The sequence below is a fragment of the Stigmatopora argus genome, chromosome 6, assembly GCF_051989625.1.
Source record: "Stigmatopora argus isolate UIUO_Sarg chromosome 6, RoL_Sarg_1.0, whole genome shotgun sequence".
In the NCBI taxonomy this organism is placed as follows: domain Eukaryota; kingdom Metazoa; phylum Chordata; class Actinopteri; order Syngnathiformes; family Syngnathidae; genus Stigmatopora; species Stigmatopora argus.
In genome coordinates, this window is record NC_135392.1 from 3,853,416 (window position 1) to 3,874,473 (window position 21,058).

The 21,058-nt window shown below is 38.7% G+C and overlaps 2 protein-coding genes across 2 annotated transcripts in view; one reads left to right on the forward strand and one right to left on the reverse strand.

Annotated features, from left to right (window-relative positions):
- Window positions 1-10,187, reverse strand: part of kif5ab (kinesin family member 5A, b) — a 60,409-nt gene extending 50,222 nt beyond the window's left edge. The window contains exon 1 of the mRNA XM_077601959.1: window positions 9,745-10,187. Coding sequence (XP_077458085.1) covers window positions 9,745-9,873 — 129 coding nt within the window. The 5' untranslated portion in view covers window positions 9,874-10,187. The remainder of the gene's footprint in view (window positions 1-9,744) is intronic.
- Window positions 10,188-11,373: 1,186 nt separating this feature from the next.
- On the forward strand, window positions 11,374-20,487 carry dctn2 (dynactin 2 (p50)). Its single transcript, XM_077601963.1, has 14 exons — window positions 11,374-11,602; window positions 11,891-11,959; window positions 14,875-14,971; window positions 15,089-15,150; window positions 15,275-15,373; window positions 15,988-16,148; window positions 16,216-16,363; window positions 17,157-17,222; window positions 17,363-17,401; window positions 17,542-17,619; window positions 18,515-18,586; window positions 18,663-18,765; window positions 19,507-19,598; window positions 19,926-20,487. The coding sequence occupies exons 1-14, from the start codon at window positions 11,567-11,569 to the stop codon at window positions 20,010-20,012; spliced, it is 1,209 nt and encodes a 402-aa protein (XP_077458089.1). The 5' UTR covers window positions 11,374-11,566; the 3' UTR covers window positions 20,013-20,487.
- The last annotated feature ends 571 nt before the right edge of the window (window positions 20,488-21,058 follow it).

Sequence of the window (21,058 nt, forward strand, 5' to 3'; positions counted from 1 at the left end):
AAAAAAAAAAACTGTCAATACAGTAATCCCTCGATTATCGGGGTTAATGTAGACCAGACATTGCCGCGAGAAATGAAAAGCCGCTAAGTAGGGTCACCCCTATTTAAAAATATATATATATTTTTTTTAAGTAGAGTCACCACTATTTAAAAAATATATATACTTTTTTTAAGTAGGGTCACCACTATTTAAAAAATATATATATTTGTTTTTAAGTAGGGTCACCCCTATCAAAAAAAATAATAAAAAAAAAATATATATATATATTAAGTAGGGTCACCCCTATTTATATATATATATATATATATATATATATATATATATATATATATATATATATATATATATATATATATATATATATATATATGTTTTTAAGTAGGTTCACCCCTATTCAAAAAAAAAATATTATTTTTTAATTAGGGTCACCCCTATTTAAAAAGATATAATTTGTTTTTAAGTAGGGTCAACCCTATTTAAATATATATATATATATTTTTTTTTAAATATATATATTTTTTTTTAAATATATATTTTTTAAATTAGAGTCACCCCTTCCGAGTGGCTTCCGCTTGCAAATTTCAGCATGGATTTTCACATTTTTATGAACTAAAAAAAAAAAAAAACTTTACTAAAAATCTTCAATGTCGTGAAGCCGCGAAAGTAGAAGCCGCGATATTCGAGGGATTACTGTACGTCTTTGCAAAAAAGCTTGGTATCAATTTTGCTATATGACAAAAATATGTGGGGGGAGGGCATGAGGTGAAGTCGACAGCGAACCGGTGGAAACGGATTATTCGCCCGGCCAAGCAACGGCAGCGGCGTCCGACGAAAAAAATGAGCTCACGTCTTGACCCGGCGCTGCAATCCCATTACAGAGTCCTAATTGGATCTGGTGTGTGCCGGGTAGCGAGAGCGTTAGAGCACTTTAGCGGGCTCCTGGGATACCCTCGGACAGTTGTGATTCTCCTCGTGGTTTGCGGGAGCTGGGGGATGGATGACCTATCCATACCATACCATTGATTTTGCATTAAACGCCGTATTGGAAGGCTGGAGGTGAACGGGACTCTGTATACGTTGATTGGCTGTTTTTTGTTTGTTCTAGATTTGTAGGCCACAAGTGTTTTCCTGATAGCAAGCAGAGGACAGGGGAGTGGCTTCCGCTTGCAAGTTTCAGCATGGATTTTCACATTTTTATGAACTTTAAAAATTAAAAATAAAAATAACTTTACTAAATATCTGCAATGTCGTGATGCCGCAAAAGTTGAACCCGCGATATTCGAGGGATTACTGTACTGTACTAAAAGGGAAAAAAGGCCAGGTGATTGTGCTTTCTGTTCATGTTACACGCCCAGTAAATTAAAGGTACATTTGATTGTAATTGTTTCATTTCCATGCTTAAATTCCAACATTTTCCAGTTTTCTTACAGATAACCATGTCATACATCACATAACAAGGTCTTTCATTATTAGTTATGGGATTGTAAATAAATTCAAAAACTGCACTTTTCACAAGATAGAATTTTAGTCATACCAGAAATTATATTTAATGAGAAATTGGGGGAAAAAAGTTCAATCATTTTCCTTTAATATATTTATGGTAAGCACTTCTAACACCAAGCAAGAGAGCATTTTAAATTATCGTGGTTTCGTTTTATGTGCAAATTTGGGTTAAAGTGAATGCCTGCCCGAGGAGCCTCTATAATAGTAAAGACAAAATGTGTTAGCGTTCTTTTTCTGCGGCCAGAATCATCTTTGGAAGCTAAGCTAATTCCGCAAAGTAGTGTTATGCTGCAATGGCGATAGAAACTGGGGTTCCAAGTAATGACTATGAATAGCTTGTTTGAGTAGTTCCAAATGATCTTGTCATTAAATTTAGAGATAAGTGACCTATGTATATCGCATACCGCAATTTCTCGCATATTAGCCGCATTCGCGTATAAGCCGTACCCTTAAAATTGCCATAAAATCGTTGAATTTTACAATTTCTCTCGTATAAGACGCCCCCGATTCAAAATTGTCACCTTTTTTACATTTTATGCAAGATACGGCTTATTGTTTTTCTTGAATTTTATTCATAAACGGCACAATAAATTTTGTTATGAGTCTTATCTGTTCATCTTTTCTCAATTTGGAAATAAATGACCGTATTGTCTTGCGAAATGGCGCTTCTTGTCACATTGCAGTTTCGAGCATGTCAAGTCTAATTTGTGCGCATATAAGCCATACCCTCAATTGAGTCATCATTTTTTTACTGACAAATACTGCGTATATGCGAGAAAATATGGTACTTTACGTAGAACTGGTTCAATTAACACCATTAGTGCACATACAAACTTTTATGACCTAAAAGCACACTAGGGAAGGGCAGCCGAGTTGAGCTAATCGATAGAATTGTAACTGGTGTGCACAAAATAGCGGATCGATAGAGCTCTCTTGTGTGCACATTGGGAGGAGACAATTTAACATGGTTAAGGGGATGCAAATGCAAGGCAAACAACTCAGCAACACCTGAAAAAGAGCTGGACAAAAGCCAAAATGTGTTTACATAGACCCATTATTGCTCAATTAGGTTTAAACAGTGCTCCAACTGGGACTTTAATGTCAAGAGACCAGATCTATTAGGTCAAGGGTGGCAAACAAGTTAGACACAAAGATTTTAAAAATTAGAAAATAAGAGTCAAAGAGCCAAAATATTAAAATAAGAGAGTCAAAGAGCCTAAATTTGAAAATAAGAAAGTTAAAGAGCCAACATTTGAAAACAAGAGAGTCAAAGAGCCAAAATTTGAAAACAAGAGTCAAAGAGCCAAAATTTGAAAACAAGAGAGTCAAAGAGCCAAAATTTGAAAATAAGAGAGTCAAAGAGCCAAAATTTGAAAATAAGAGAGTCAAAGAGCCAAAATTTGAAAATGAGAGAGTCAGAGCCAAAAATTGAAAATAAGAGAGTCAAAGAGCCATAATTTGAAAATAAGAGGGTCAAAGAGTCACACCTTATGTCAGAAGCAGCATTAAAAAATCCAATTTGACAAATTATTATTTAAATATATCTTATGATTTGTTTGTATTGGGCCCTGATCAATTGAAGTGTATTTTAAGAGAGAATAAAAATAAGAGAAACATGGAACGAGGCAAAGAGCCGCAAAACAATATAAGAAGCAAAGAGCTGCTTTCATTTTGCCCGGGAGCCGCATGCGGCTCGAGAGCCGTGTGTTTGCCAACCCTCTATTTGGTGTTTGGTATACTATATACATGCTACTTTGATAATGTGAAAAAAACTGTTTTTGGACAATTTCCATATACATGTTCATTAATATGTGCTGTCCATCATTAAATAACTTGGTCAAAACAAACCAGGAATACAAAATAAAAGCACACCTTACACCTTTTCATTCCATGGTCGAGGTTTATACGTTTTTTTTTGCTACCGTGACGATAGGTGCGGAGTTATGAGCTAGCATCGAGGCAGCACTTCACTACATAGCCGCTTAATAAAATAAAATTTACCCTCTTTCAGCTTGTAGTGTGTGTTTAGAGAAAAGAAATGTAATGTATTGAGGTTTATAGTGTTATTTCTAGACATTTGAATTATTCTTACAACATGCTGTTACCATTAAAAACTGAACGCAAGAACCTAAGAAAGTGAGTTTATGGAAGAATCCCTTTTAAGAGGCAGGTCAGTCCTCAGGCGCATTAAAACCCAGCTAGTAAATTGAGAAAGTAATGACCCCCGCCATCCGCCAATGAAAGTCCACACTGGCGGCGGTGACCTAAATTTAAAAAGCTCTATCGGAGTTCAGCCGCGGCGCAAGAAGGTTAAGTGCTGGCCCAAACTTTCTTCATCTTATAAACTTTAAAGATAATAAGCGATGCCACTTGAGTTCCACTCAACTCAAGCTCTGTGGAATTATATGACATTGATAGTTTTTTGTTTTTTTTAAACGACACCACTGCGGTTAAACGACTGCCGGGAGCTAACGCTCATCTTTCTCCTGAATCTCCAGGTGATGTGCATGCAATCCATTTTCATCGTGTGGACCCCCCGCTCACGTGGCGGTGAGCATGTGATGGCGATAAATCAACTCCCCAATGGAAAGGAAAACTTGCTATCTGGAGACGGCCTTTATTATTTATTCCGTTTCCAAGCACGGCACGGCACCCGGCAGCCCTCACGCCGCCGTGGCGCCGAACCCTTTTTCGCCGATGTGATGCCGCATGATTGCAGACAGTGAAATACTGCTGACAGCTGTGTCGCTACATGGCGGAGTGCAGAAAAAACAAAGGCTGGAACCTAAGGCCAATACGGACCGGGTGCAACTACTATGAGAACGTCTGCCGTGCTCGGGGCAAAACTAATTCCATATTTACTCGCATATAAGCCACACCCTTAGAATTGCCTTAAAAATGTTGAACAAACATACATTTTGTATTTGCAATGGTAGGTAGAACAAAAATACCGTATTTTCTCGCATATAAGCCGAATCTGCGTATAAGCCACACCCTTAAAATCGTTGAATTTTACAATTTCTCGCGTATAAGCCGCCCCCTGATTCACAATTTTCACGATATTCATGGTTTTAATAGGGAGTACACGTCTTACTTTGAAGGGAGAATCTTAAGAAAAATCATCGCACATGGTATTTCTGAGATACTGTATGAATCAAAAGCACATTATTAGGGTCAATATCATAAGGAAGTTAATATCCGTGTCTTTGTAAATGCAAAATGTCAAATTATTCAATTTGAAAAAAGAATAAGTCTATTTGGTGAGAACCTAATGCTATTTAATGACAAATTACAATTTTCTTACCAGAAGGTTAAGATGTTGTGGTGGCCAAATTTCATCTAATGTTGAAATATCTACATTTTTTTTGATGGTTCATATTACAGCAATAGTTGTCAATTTCGAACAAGAAATTAAAAAAAATAAAGCAGAATTTTGGTAGAGCATTATATTACTTTTTTCATTTAAAAATAAAATAAATAAATTTATTTTTGAACATTTGTTACAAATAGAATGTAATTTTTAGTCATTTTCTGGAACAATTAAAATATAGTTCTTTTTTATGTTAAATTGATATAAAACTGCTCTTTTCCAGTTGTTGATTAGCAGAAGTAAAATTATACATTAGGTATTATACATCATATTTAAGATGTTCTTTTGAACTGGTTATTTTACACAGACCAAACCCCTATTGAGCATGACATTTTGGATACTGGAGGAATCATCAGAAAATAATTGAAATGTTTCACGAGAGCTTCAACGGCATTATTGCCAGTATTTTAAGTATATTCCAATATCTTACAATTGTCTGGTGTTCCGACTCATACTACAATCTTTCCTATATTTGGCAACCATACATACAAATAACATCTTTAACATAAAAAAAAAATCTCATCACAACAAACTGCAGCCACCTGGCCTGTAATAAATGCCAAGGATATTGACTGTCACTTCAAATTCAATACTACAGCTTTACCGAAAGGTTACGTGGCATTTGAATCTATTCATTGCTGGCATGATGGAAATGGCCGCGTGAATGCTATAGGCAATCGTGTCGCCGCTGTTACCTGGCAAAAAAAAATAAGAAAAGGCTGGCGATGCTAGAAGTCAAATCTGACGAGTCTACGTGGATGTGACACGCTGGAATTGCTATTGAGGCCATCACACGGGCCGCATGAACGGGTCATACCACGGTTAGTTGCCTCACTTATGGTTGGGGGGAAAAAAACGGAAATCTCAAAACACACCTATCACACGCCAACACAAAACCAGAAATGCATGTACAGTGGTACCTCGACCTACGATCAGCTCGTGGTACGACAAAAATTTCGATCGAATAATTCGCCCGCGATACGATCAAAATTTCGAGATGCGACCAAGCCAGGTGGCCATGACGAGAGGCTGTTTATAATTGTAGCGTACTGTCTTTTTTTGCCGCATCTCTTTCGTCTAAACAGATATCTACGAGCACTGAACGATTTATTCAGACGAGTTTCGACCAGGAAACGCACAACGCGCATGCGCGGGCAAAAAGAGGGCTTTCTGGGTAATGAAGTATACTCGTGCACACAACACCACCCAATTTTAGTTATATTAAACACATTTTATTACTATTAAACCACTAGTTAAGTGTTACTTTGTTAATAGATGGCGAATTAGAAGAAATAAAACATTTTTTCCAATCCAAGATCCTGTTTTGGTGTTTTTTCAGAGGGTTGGAACAAATTCATTTGTTTTTAGTTCATTTCAATGGGAAACGTCCGCTCGAGTTACAAAAAGCTTGACATACGATCTCAGTACCGGAACGGATTAAGATCGTATGTCGAGGTACCACTGTATTAATTCAAGGGCTGCCATTGACGGCGATAGCGGAACTGATGCTGGAAATTAATAATTCCTGCTAACGTCCATGAATGATAAATTCTTGCATTGCCATTAGATTAGCCTCCGCGATATCTAAGGGAAACTAAATTCTAAAATATTGTCCCAACCCATTGTATACATTTCATTAAAATTAGATGACAACCACAAATTTAAGGCTGAATCCGTTATTGAAGGACTAAAATGAACATAACGTTATATTCCATGCCTATTTTTTTAACATCTTAACTAAAAGTTCCTGAAAAAGCTCCTTCAAAACCAACATTTTTACATCACATGCCTATCCGACTATTTTTTTTTAGCTCTACTTATGATAGACAAGTGCACCAACTTCCATGCCATCCTGTCAGACCGGCTTCAGGGCAAATCTGAACCATGGCGTCCGTTACCTTATTTAGCTCCACTGCATTAAAAGACCCACAAAATCCCACTTGTCAGTGTCACTACGACTCCATGAGTACGCTGGAAAATAACAGCGATGGTGCATCTCTTATCAGTCAAGCATCACCACTTCTTCATGTTCAAGTACAGACCCCCCGACACCCTCCCCTGGAGATGTCTTTGCATCCATTCCATTCCGAGCACAACAAGCCGTCAACAGCACAGCGCGCATCCACTTAAAAACTTGCAAGTGGACTGAAAACGGGCGTCGAAACGAGAACGTTCTAATGAGTAAAAAACTTTTGACGGCATGACATTGTTAACCCCGATCTAATCTAGATGCAAGAAGCCCACTTGGGACATCTTCTTTAAGATTATAGCAAAAAACGTAGAACAGAACTTTCCCTGTGAGCAAACTTTTTAACTCATCCTTAAAAAAAGCAATTACAAATGCAAAAAGATCAGCACTACAAATACTTTTGGCTAGGAATCGTAACATAGAATGAATTTTCAAACCATTCGACGGCCATAACAAAAGAAAATAGAAGTCATTTATCCCCATCATAAAGCCATTATTAACTCCGCAGGCACGATTTTAAGAACCCTCTCAAAAGCGACCAGAAGCTCAAAAGGATTCATAATTACGGTACGCCGGCTTTTATTTTTCACCGCAATTACAATTTCTTTAAGGTTTGAGTGCAAAATGAAGATCGTATCGCCTGTTCGTGCTAATTGATGGGCAGTGTGAAAAATCTGAGGTTGACTAAAGACGTTGGTAAAAGCTTCTGCTAACCTTCTATGAGCCACTGTGGAGAGCATCCTGGCATACTACATCACAGTGTGGTATGCTGGAGGCACGGCAGCAGACAAAAAGGCCATGTAAAAAGTGATTAACACTGCCCAGAAGATCGTCGGCTGCTCTCTGCCCTCACTGGAAGACATTGCCAGCCCTCGATACCTCAGCGGAGCCAGGAACATCATCGGGGACCCATACCACCCTGGTCACAATCTGTTTCAGCTGCTGCACTCTGCCAGACGCTATAGGTCCCACAAAATACGGACAAATAGGCTTAAGGACAGTTTTTTTCCCACATCTATCAGGACTCTAAACTTGCGGTAACACGACACACAATCCTTTCTGCGGAATAACTTCGGGGTGAGGTATTTACGAATAGACATTGGGCGGTGATCTGCCTCCTACTGGCTGACTGAAGGTAAGTGAAAGACAGTGAGAGGTAAGTGATCCGCTCAGGGGGGTGATGCGATGGGTACACGGTTGATTGGTCGCCGGTCTTTTGGTCGCCGGTCTTTTGATCGCCGGTCTTTTGGTCGCCGGTCGATTGGTCGCCGGTCGATTGGTCGCCGGTCTTTTGGTCGCCGATCTTTTGCTCGCCCGGAAGGTAAGTGATAATTACCATTTAAATCGTTGCTCAAATTCCCTAAATACAAACTGCGAATTACTATTTAGTCATTCTTAAGGCCCTAGTAATTATTAGGCTAAAGAAAAGCTCCAAATTTCCCGGACTTTTATTGTTTTTTGTTGGAGAACTTATTAAGACCCTGACTGACGTAGCTTCTTAAAGGGATAACGTATGTACATACAAACTCTTCTACACTCACACGTCGGCTCAGTGAAACTGCTCATGGCCATTGTTGGCTTTTATTGATGCGTAGACCGTGTTGTTTTACCTTGTTTTGTCGCCGGTCTTTTGGTCGCCGGTCTTTTGGTCGCCGGTCTTTTGGTCGCCCGTTGTCGCAGTCGGGGTGACCAAAAGACCGCGACCAAAAGACCGGCGACCAAAAGACCGGCGACCAAAAGACCGGCGACCAAAAGACCGGCGACAAAACAAGGTAAAACAACACTGTCTACGCATCAATAAAAGCCAACAATGGCCATGAGCAGTTTCACTGACCAAAAGACCGGCGACCAATCGACCGCACCCGGATGCGATGTATCCATCACGGCAGAATGCCAAATTACGAGTCCGAAATTAGCACTTATTTGGGTCTTTTGCCGGGAAAACGGCCCTTATGGAGAAGCACTACCAATTTCGTCATACGCAGTTTCTGGGTATGATGACAATTAGGCTTTTGTCGAGTCAATGATGATGACAAAGCCTATGTCCGATTATCATGTTAATAGGCCCTTCTGTGTGTTTGTCAACATGTTATGTAATTCAATGCTGCCCGCTTCTGCTCAAAATAAAACTCCATTACTTCCCAAAGATTGGTCGTGCACTGGAAATGGCTTTTGACCATTATTTGATAGCCCTTGTCCCTCTTGTCAAAAGTCACTTAGGACCAAATTTGACCCTAATGAGGACACGAGCCACAAAAAAAAAATAGAACGATGTGTCCCAAAACGTATGAAAAGTCAAGGGTGCAGCCATTACAAAGTCAACTCAAATAGACTCTTGCTCCCCTCCAACGCTAATGAGTGAGATAGAAAACGGACCAGACGGATGTGGAATCCTAATTTTAAATCTGGCGGAGTGGCGATGGCAATTTTGGGCTATCTCCACCATCACTTTCCTCTCCATCCTCATACCAGATGGGTGTGGATTCAGACCTCCCATTCAAAGGATGAGCACATTTACATGTTAACACACCCCAAAAATCCTCCACCTGCTCCCAGCATGTCACATGGTCCATCTTCAAAACGCAAGGTGAACGTATTTAAAATAAAATAGATGAAAATATGGAGCCTCAAGCATTTCCCTGGACTGCCATTGCACTGACAGCAGCTGGTAAATCACAATCAGGCATTGCGTTGCGTCCTCACGTCGATCAATCAATCAAAGCGCATTTTTAAAAGGACTATTAAGGTCAGAAATATGTTCTAAAGCATCACAATCCTTTTAGATCTGTATTGGTAGATTGTCATATTGATCTGACGCTATACTGATCATGTGCGCTAATTGACCTTATGACAACAATCAAGGCTTTTGCATAGAATTTAAAAAAAAAAAAAAAGAACTTACCCCAAAGAGAACGGCATCTTCACCTTGGAACACCGGGATGAACTTATCTCCACGCAGGATTTCTGAGCGGCTGAGTGGACGGAAACGACACAGCACCTTAATATTGCATTCGGCATTACTGTCAGCCATTGTCAGATTAAAATAAAAGAGAAGAAAAAGTGCAAAATTCAAATCTCCCTGCAACGTGTTCCCCACTGGATGCTGTCCTACGCACACGCCAGCCGATGCATTTGTGAGATTGGACTGAATACTACGAGGGTTTTATTCACGTTCAAACGCATGGAGGGAAAAATAAAGAGGGGGAAATATGAGAAAGAAGGTAAGAAAATAACCCCCAGGCTTAATTTGGTGGTGAACAGATGGCGGAGAGTTGCAATGGGGGGAGAACAGTCCAAACTGGTCCGGTCGACAGCGACTGCTAAAGCAGCATGCTCGCATCTTTCTCTCTCTCGCTCGCTCTTGCTCGCTCGGAGTGGGCGGGGCAGCTGACATTCTCTCATCAGCACCACTAGCCGAAGCTCTGGCACCCTTTGTCCTCCTCCCAAAAAAAAAGGGCCGATGCTGCGACTGATGTGATTTATCATAGCGTTCATCATTATAAAACTAAAAAAAATGTGTGTACAGTAATATTTTGATATAAGAGTGCCCCAAAATACGAGGAAAATTCCGAGCAATTGCTTACCTTGAGATACGAGCATATGAGACAGCCTGAGGCTCCTTATGATAACAGCAAACTTGACAATCATTTTGCAATGCGTTCATTTTATAGTTGGAGATTTTTACTATCTATTTAAGGTGTGCAGTGCATGGAACTAGGAAATGGAAAACAATTGATAGTAAATGATGACATTGCTAAAATGTAGTATTTTTTTATTTGCTAATGATAAAAAGAGCAATAATGATTGAACGTCTACTATCGTCTGAGGTTTATATAGTTGAATCTTATATGAAATGTTGATCACCCATATTTAAAAGATAGTGTACATATTATGCATTTTGTGATTAAAACCTTCCAAGTGTAATCTTAATAAACGTGCAAAGTTATGTGAAATCATTACATCATAAATAAAGCATACAAAAAAAGTGAATTCATTCCACGATTCAAATAAAACCGCCACACAATATTGAAACATTCAAGTTAAATATTAAACCGTTTTTTACAAAAACTCATCTTCGATAAGATGAAAAAACAACACAGGAACGGTCAAATTTCCATGGTTAGTTACTACAAACCGGTGGTGGGCAAAAAAAAAAATCAAGCCCGTTTTTAAAGATTTGTCCAATTTTTGCGAAACTGAGCCGATTCCTGAAAACGCCAAACTCAAACATTTCCACAAACCTGATTCTGCACGTCTTCTTTGAATTTGAATGGATCTTTGACGCCATCGCACGGTTACTCTTGCCATCACTCCTGACCATGCAGATGAAAACGTTTTGATTTGATTATTTTATATAAGAGAACATTTAAATTTTTAGATTGACTAGTTATTGCGAAAAAACAAAACCGCTTTAACTCGCATTTCGTAGGTTTGTGGTTTGGCTACAAACTGCGCGTGCGCATTACATGGCAGGTCATTTGCGTTTAATTTACTCAACAGCGCCTCCCTCTGTCGTTTCCTCATTGCAGATCTACACCATCACCGCCTCTGCGCGGACGCGTTGAATAAACCGAACGCACCCTTCGTCAACTCAACCCATTGACCACATCACCCTCCGAAACGTCTAGTTGTCACTCGATCGCCTTTTTAGCACATTTCGGCCCACTTAATCGATCAATAACTTATTTTGTGTCGCCTTCCGTGTTGTCTCTATTATCGATACAATGGCTGATCCCAAATACGCAAATCTACCTGGAATTGTAAGTGGCTACTACTTAGCAAGCTAACCTAGATCAGGCTAAAAACGACTAGCATTTGGTGACATTGACCTATCTGTTTTAATGTTATGACGTGGATTTATAAATGATATTTATGTACGATCTTACCTGCCGAATGCTGAGCTTTTGGTGCATTAAAAGCGATCATGGAGGAATGAGTAGATTGTGTTAGATCGTGTTTGAATGCACCGGGGCGTTGGCCAGGCTAAAGATGCTGCTGTTTGTGTGGTTTTGTTGCAATCAATGTTTTTTGTTTTGTGATTGGACCAGGCGTTCAACGAACCGGACGTGTACGAGACAGGTGATTTGCCAGAAGATGATCAAGCTCAATTTGAATCGGTAAGTTAAAAAAATAAAAAAAATACAAACTAATTGTGTATGTTCGACCTATTTAGTTATAAAATGGACAACATCTTAAAATAAATTAAAATTGTGCTTTAAAAAAATCTAACCATCAGCGTGATTTGTCAATGGTGAATTAGGTTATAAAAAAGGGGTGGGCCCGAGGCTGGCGATAATTATCTCTATTGGTCAAGGGTCAGGAAGTAAATGTAAGATATTCTACAATGTTTTTTTTTGCACTGTTGCAGGCAATCTGTCAATTTAAGAGAATATTTCAGTGCAAGATTTCTGTAAATAAATACAGGAAAATAACCAGTATTATTTTAGCTGTTTATTTTTTTAAATGATTTGGGATATTGAAAAAAATCACAATAAATTGTCCTATGCTCAATAAAAACATCATTTCCTCTCATAGTGGACTTACTAAAAAAACTAACACTTGAAAATGTCATGATCATTTATAATAATGTCAAGTCGTCTAGTTCGAATTTAAAAATAGTTCCGTGTTTTTCCCACTGCAACGGTATTGGGATTAAACAAAAAAAAATGGCATTGTCATATTTTAGCTTTTCGGATTTCCAATTTGAAAAATTGAAGCCTAATTGGCATTTTCCCTTTTATGTGGGTTTCCCCCTCCCAATACTCTTGTTTTTTTTAACCCTACCTACCCCAAACCAACCCAACCTACCTCACCTCGGAGCCTAGCTTTTACAAGTAAGATTGACTGTGTTTTATAACCCCAATAAGCTTTAATGCTGTGCTTTTACTTGCATGATTTTTTAGAATCGCTCTTCTATTTTTCTTCCAAAATTGCTATCAAGGGACTTAAGAGGCTAAATCAGCTCATTGCAAGGTTGCAATCATTTTCTCAATGTACGTGGAGCTATTTTTTAAAAGTTTAGAACTACAAGATGAAATGTTTCCTGGTTATTTAGCTTAGTTCAAAGGAGTGTTTGTATTACAAACTATTCTTAGTTTATTTAACTTGTCATGCTTTGGAACAGCTGCTTTTTGGCCAAACTCACTCTGACTAACATGGCTGTTTAAAGTCCTTCACGCTCTTTTTTTCCCATCTTTATCTTAAGATCAGGCTTAATGCATGTGACAAAGAGTTTTTCCCCACCAGCTATTTGGAACTGCGTCAGAAAAAATAAAATCAGCCCCGTGAAGTTCTTCTTTTTCCAGCTATGATGCAAGCGGCAACGTTTTGAATATCTTAAGAGCTGAATAGTGTGTGTGTGAATGGTGAATATGCAATATTAACGCTGGGTGTCATTTTAGCGAGGAATCTTTTGCATGTGATTTCATGTGTGTCGATCTTTTATCTGGCTTTTTGGTACTTTTGTTCTTATTTTATGAGTAGAAAAAAGTAGTCTGGGCTACATTAACAGCGATATTCGAAGGATTGCTGTACGTATAGAGCACGTGTCAAAGTGGCGGCCCAGGGGCCAAATCTGGCCCGCCGCATCATTTTGTGCGGCCCGAGTAATTAAATAATGAGTGCCAACTTTCTGTTTTAGGATCAAATTCAAATGAAGATTATTTTCCTGATTTTTTTCCCTTTTTAAATCAATAATTACAATTTTTTATCCATTTTCTTTTGGTGTTTTTAGGTCAAAAAGCATTTTGTAAAATCTAAAAATAAATATATAAAATATTTTCGTTTTTCCACTTTAATATTGAATAATTACAAAAAAATTGTTTCCATTTGAAATGAAAAACAAATGATTATTAGATGTTTTCCCTTACTAAGAAAAAAAGTTCAAATAAACAGTTTTATATCTATAAATAAAACTAAATATTTAGGGCTTTTGATCCAGTTCTTATAATCCAATTAAAAAAAATATAAATCTAAATATTATATCTATAATGGTCCGGCCCACATGAAATCGAGTTGACGTTAACGCGGTCCGCGAACCAACCCGAGTTTGACACCCTTGGTATAGACTGAATTCGGATCCCCCTCACACTGTGTCTTGACTTTGGGAAGAGAGATAGAACAGGAGATGTTATTGGATGATTTCGGGGTGCTCACTGAAGCATTTACTGCTTGCTTTCTTATCTTCTTTCCCTGATCCCAGTCAGCTGATCCTGTTTTGAGTGTTTGGGTGTATGTGTTTGTGTGATAACCGTATTAATACGTGTTGTCTTTCTCTCCCACCCCGCAACCGTTTTTATGCTCTTTCTAACTCTCTTTGGAAACCCAAGGAGCTGGTAAGAGCCTAACTTACCCTCCATCCCGGTTCCATGCATCCATCTATCCACCCATCCATCCCTCCCTGCCTGCATCCATGTAACCTGGTTATATCATGCCTGTCTCTCCGTGGTGTTTTGATCCAAAATCTTCAGTTCATCGTAATTCTCAAGCCGTATAGACTTTTTTTTGGTTCTTCAACGCATCCGTACTTGGTGTTCCATAACGTCATGATGAGTTTTAGTGCTGCAATCCTTTTTAATCTCCGTGAAATCACCAAAGAAATTTCGCCAAGAACTAATCTGCATTGTTGTAATTTTGTCATTCATTTTTTTTTTCCAATCATATTAATTTCCAAGAACACCTATATACAGGGATATTGTTGGGTGGTGGTAATTTTCTTTTTTTTAATGTCCTAAATACAGAGGGTCCTTTATTTGCCTATGAAGTGTTTTTTCCGTCACTTTTGCTCATTGGATTGGATTGGATAACTTTATTCATCGCGTATTTGGGAAATTCCATGCAGGTGTCATAATTTGGACTTGAATTTTGAATATCAAGCACTCAAATAGACAAAAATAAGCAGAGAAACATCTAAATCTCATGGTTTCCCACCTCAAAATTTCATAAATCATGACCCGGGTAAACGGAGGACCCTCTGCGTACTTTTGTATTCCGTACACACACAACTGACTTTGATTTGTCCTCCCGATAACAGGAAGAGTTGTGCAGCGACAGCGTGGAGAGGATCGTGGTCAACCCTAATGCCGCTTACGACAAGTTCAAGGACAAGCATGTCAACACTAAAGGACTGGGTCAGTCTCGCCATGATTAATTTACCAAAAATGTCCACTAACTACTTTAGCTTTTGACTAAGGCGTTCACTTTCGTGCTTTGCTTTATCTCCCCGTTGTCGTTATCCTTTTGCGCAGACTTCTCAGACAGAATCAGCAGAAGCCGAAGAGTGGGTTACGAGTCTGGCGAATTTGAAATTGTGAGTACTGTCTGTTCTGGGATGTCGTGTTCTTTCACGTTTTGGGGATAATTCCACAATAATTGCTCGTCCTGAACATGAAAAATAGAAATGTTCTTTGTGTTCTTGCCTTGTTGCGCTGCAGCTGGGAGAGGGATGCGGCATCAAGGAGACGCCCCAGCAGAAATATCAACGTTTAGTGAATGAGATCCAGGAGCTCTGTCAGGAGGTGGACACCATCCAGGTAACCTGTTTCGAATCATAGGGAACACCTTGTTGGACAAGTGACTGGTCATTTAAAGTCATGCAGGACCGCAATATTTTTGTAAATCTTTACCGGATTTTCTCGCATATACGTCGTATTTGTCGCTCAAAAAAATTGACTGAATCGAGGCTACGGTGTACTGCTCACATGACTTCCTTTTTTAATTTGTTTACGTCACGAGTCAAAGTGGTGGCCTGGGGGCCAAATCTGGCCCGCCGCATCATTTTGTGTGGCCCGGGAAAGTAAATCATGAGTGCCAACTTTCTGTTTTAGGATCAAATTAAAATGAAGAGTATAGATGTATATTAAATTTCCTGATTTTCCCCCTTTTAAATCAATAATTGTAATTTTTTAATCCATTTTTTCTGTTTTTAGTTCAAAAATCATTTTGTAAAATCTAAAAATATATTTTAAAAAGTGAATCAAGGTGCGTCTTATACAAGAGAAATTATAAAAATCATTTAAGGCAATTTTAAGGGTGCGGCTTATACGTGGAGGCGGCTAATATGCGAGAAAATACGGTAATATTAAAATCTTGTTCTCTGAAGAACAAGATTTTTTTTCTTATATCACATTGATTCATGTGTCGCCAGGCCATCACCAAAGAAAGCAACGCGGAGGAGCGCCTGACCCCAGTGGTACTTGCCCAGCAGGCAGCCAACCTCAAGCAACAGCTACTTTCTAATCACCTGGACTCGCTACTGGGACCGCAGGCGCACATCAATCTGGCAGATCCGGATGGAGCGCTGACCAGGTGAGCCGCGAACGCCATCGCGAACCCGCCGACCACCTGCTAACCATCGGAGTGCGTCTTTCCTCAGGCGCTTGCTCACGCAACTGGAGACAGCCAAGGGCAGTCGCACCTGCTCGGCAGGAGACGCCAAGGCGCCGGCGAAGGGTCCGGACGGAGTGGTCCTCTACGAGCTACACAGCAGACCAGAGCAGGAGAAGTTCAATGACGCTGCTAAGGTACTAGTGTGCTATTACAGGCTAAATGCGGTGACGAACAGTGCCCTTTACTGGCTAACGCCTATCCCAGTAGTGTCAAAGTGGCGGCCCGGGGGCCAAATCTGGCCCGCCGCATCATTTTGTGTGGCCCGGGAAAGTCAATCATGAGTGCCGACTTTCTGTTTTAGGATCAAATTAAAATGAAGAGTATAGATGTATATTAAAATTCCTGATTTTCCCCCTTTTAAATCAATAATTGTCATTTTTTAATCATTTTTTCTGTATTTTTAGTTCAAAAATCATTTTGTAAAATCTAAAAATATATTTAAAAAAAGCTAAAATAAACTTTGTTTTAGATCTATAAAAAACTGAATATTCAGGGCTTTTTATCGAGTTCTTATAATCCAATTAAAATAAAAAAATCTATCTAAAATGGTCCAGCCCACATGAAATCGAGTTGATGTTAACGCGGCCCGCGAACCAACCCGAGTCTGACACCCTTGGCCTAACCTATAGCAACAAACAATAATAATTCATGAGCCCTGATACATAAAAATACAAATACAATGTCGGAGTCGTTGGATCAATAAATATACGTCCTCAAATGTCATCGCGATATGTTCACGATTAACGACGGAAGAGATAAAAACTGATGTGTAAAAAATTAGCAACAACATAAGCAGTGATTTGACCGTGTTTAAACTGAGGTTATTATTTTGGAGGCGGAAGTAACTGAACTACTCGTGGTCGTACCCCACTTAAAAGACAAATTGACGAATCTATATTGAAGTGCACTTCCTTGTTCCCCCTGCAGATGGCAGAACTGGAGAAGCGCCTAGTGGACCTGGAAATGGCTGTTGGCTCAACATCAGACAAGCAGGTCTTGCCACTATTTCTTTGTCTCTCGTTCATGTTCAAACTGTATTCATGCTGCCTTTTTTCTATGGAAACACAAGCACGCACCTCAATTGCTCTGACCGTGTTTAACCCACACGGTCTTCTTTGGCGTTTCTAACGCAGGGTCCTCTGAGCGCCGGCATGCAAGGAGTCAGTCTGACGGTGAGTCGTCCGCTTTAAGTTGTCGTCGCCTTCCTCTGTCGCCAGAGGAGGGAGGTCACACTTTAGAGATGACATCAGTTGATGTAGCAAAGTTGCCTGAAAAGGGCCACACTTAACTGGGGTGAAATTTCCTCTTTCAGGATACTTTGGAACTCCTTCAGGCCAGGGTCAGTGCACTGGACTCGGCAACTTTGGATCAAGTGGAGGCCAGGCTGCAGGTACAATTAACAACAAACCACCAAAAATACATTGTTTTTTATGTACGCTTTATAATTAGGTGTAGATACAATATATTTTTTCAACTTATTCCACCACTACATGTGGCTCATAACCTTGTAAATCTAATTTAAGTCAATAAGAAATGCATTCAGTTCCATATGACCGTCTATACCAAGGGTGTCAAACTCGGGTTGGTTTGCGGACCGCATTAACGTCAACTCGATTTCATGTGGGCCAGACCATTTTAGATATAATATTTTTTTTTAATTTGATTAAAAGAACTAGATTAAAAACCCTAAATCTTCAGTTTTTTTCATAGATCTAGAACAATGTTTATTTGAGCTTTTTTTTTCTTAGAAGGGGAAAACGTCTTTTTAAAGTTATGTTCAATATTAAAGTGTAAAACAGAAAATATTTTTAGATGAAATGCTTTTTGAACTTGGATTAAAAAAATGCAATTATTGATTTAAAAAAGGGAAAATCAGGGAAATATAATACACATTTATATTATTTTGAATTTGATCCTAAAAGAAAAAGTCGGGACTCATGATTTACTTTCTCGGGCCGCACAAAATGATGTGGCGGGCCAGATTTGGCCCCCGGGCCGCCACTTTGACACCTGTGGTCTAAGGGTTGTTTGAAAGATTTTTTTTTAAAAACTAATGTGTATTTAAAATGAAATAGGTGATTAAATTTGGGGGTCGTGAATTCAAAAATGACAGAAATATTGGGATACTTTGAATTTAAGTAAGTATTTTTTTATGAGCATAAAATGGCAAAAGAATCAAATGTTAATTAAAAACTTCTTTCATGAAATTAAAATCATAAACAGAGAAAGCCACTATAACAATGACACACCGTGCACGACGTCTTCTGTGACTTCATTCCTTTTAGAGCGTGCTGGGAAAGATGAACGAGATAGCCAAACACAAAACGGCAATCGAGGACGCCGACACGCAAAGCAAGGTTGGCGATTTTGATCTTCCTCGCGTGCCCGTTCGGGATTTGCTATTTTAATTAAGCGCCCATGTGTTGTTTTTAGCTGTCGCAGCTGTATGACACGGTGAAGAAGTGGGAGGCCATGTCTTCTTCCGTCCCCCAGGTGGTCCAGCGGTTGACCACGGTCAAGGAGATGCACGAGCAAGGTACGCGTAACATGACTAATGTGCTTTTTCCTATTCATTTCAATGGGGGAAAATGAATGAAGATGCGCGTTTGAGGTATTAGAACAAGGGTGTCAGACTCGGGTTGGTTCGCGGGCCGCGTTAACGTCAACTGTCAACTCGATTTCATGTGGGCCGGACCATTTTAGATATATTTAGGTTTTTTTTATACATGTATTAAAAGAACTGGATTAAAAGCCCTGAATATTCATTTTTTTATGGATCTAAAACAATGTTTATTTTAGCTTTCTTTTAAATATATTTTTAGATTTTACAAAATGATTTTTGAACTAAAAACACAGGAAAAAAAAAAGATTAAAAAATGACAATTATTGCTTTAAAAGGGGGAAAATCAGGAAATGTAATATACATCTAAACTCTTCATTTGAATTTGATCCTAAAACAGAAAGTCGGCACTCATGATTTACTTTCTCGGGCCGCACAAAATGATGCGGGGGGCCAGATTTGGCCCCCGGGCCGCCACTTTGACACATGTATTAGAATATTCGCATCGCAATGTTTTCAAATTGTATACAAAGGATTAAAATATAAATATTTTAGTGCCAATTGACAGTGATAGAAATCCAACCCATTTTGAACAGGGAACATGAGTTCATTTGACCCTTCAAGTTCAAATGGATTGGAAATTTATTGCTGTAAAAGACAGCTAGTAAATTATGGATTTTTATTTTTATTTTTATTAAAAAAATATTTATCTTACAGCTATGCAGTTTGGCCAACTGCTCACTCATCTGGACACCACTCAGCAGATGATCAACAATTCTCTGAAGGACAACAACACCTTGCTGACACTGGTAAATAATAATCATAATCATAATATATATTTTTTTAATTAAAAAAATATTTTCATCTAAAATGGTAGTCAGACCTTAAAATGTGTCTGAAACAGTTTAAACTACATGAACAATTTATTTATTTTAATATTTGTTGTTTTACATTAAAACAAGGTTGGTTTGAATGTTAATGGTGTGTAAAAAACACCAAGATTGGCAAGTCACACTTTTTAAAAATTGGTTTATGCCCAGAAAATTGTGATCGATGCACCTCTAGTGTTAACTATATTTATTATCTTAACTTCCTCACCTCAACTACACACCCTCATTCCGATTTTTTTGTGTCAGGTCCAGCAGACGATGAAGGAAAACCTGGGAACCATTGAGGAAAATTTTGCTGCTCTCGACCAGAGGATGAAAAAAGTCTCCAAATAAACCTGGATAAAAACCAAAAAAACAAAGTTTGGACAATTACATGGACGAACGACCTCCTCCCTTTTACTACTGCTATTTTCCTCCATTTCTGCCTTCTTCACTAATGTTTGGGGAGCTCAAAAATACCAAATTTCCAAGAGCTAAATTGAACCGACTCATTTCATGAATAGCAGAATTGAGGATTCCAGATGAGACTGGATTTGGACTGTACGTACGTTCTATTCAATGCTTCACAGTAATGTTAGAAGGATACATTAAAGATGTATACAAAGTTTACAAAGTTGGGCCTCAGAAGGAAAAGTGTAAATATCCCTACATGACCTTGTTTGCTTGCAATCAGTCTTTTGCTTGTAATATTTATATTCTGACCGGTTTGCAGCACAAACACACTTTTAATCTGCTCTGCCATTGCCTACAAATAAACTGTATTGTGGTCACGATCAATAAACCTGATGAATCTCGCCTTGTACAATAATACCTTGAGATATGAGTATAATGCGTTTCGGGACTGAGCTCGTATGTCGATTTACTCGTATCGCAAATCAACTTTTCCCATAGAAATGAAATAAATACAAATTAATTTGTTCCCACCCTCTGAAAAAAAAAACGGGATATTACAATGGAAAAACATCTTTTTATTGGTTCTAATTCACCACCTACTCACAAAGTAACAAATGGCTATCTAGTGGTTATGATATTTAATACTAAAATGTGACATTATTCAGTACAGACAGGAGAGACTTGACGGATATGGTTGTAACATAACAAACTTTAAATTTAACTGAAAGGAATTTAGATTACGATACACACACAAAATAAGTTTTAATGTTACGTTACACTAAATTTAAACCTTGTGCAATAACCGAGGCAAAGATGTTAATGTATTTCGCCATTTTTTTAATTGTCGAACCAGCCACAACTCGCTTTGAACGTTTTTTCGGAGATTATCGACTCGGTCACTCAAAAAAAGGCAACTTGTACGCCCAGCGCTCGTAGACATCTTTACGCGAGGGAGATGCGGCGAGAAAGACAGTGCACTGTTATCA

Bases quoted from the DNA above. Each gene is read 5' to 3' on its own strand.
- dctn2 (XM_077601963.1), top strand. From the start codon at position 11,567: ATGGCTGATCCCAAATACGCAAATCTACCTGGAATT. The intron at 15,151-15,274 runs GTGAGTACTGTC...GTTGCGCTGCAG, and splicing joins AGTCTGGCGAATTTGAAATT to CTGGGAGAGGGATGCGGCAT. The intron at 17,620-18,514 runs GTACAATTAACA...CATTCCTTTTAG, and splicing joins AAGTGGAGGCCAGGCTGCAG to AGCGTGCTGGGAAAGATGAA.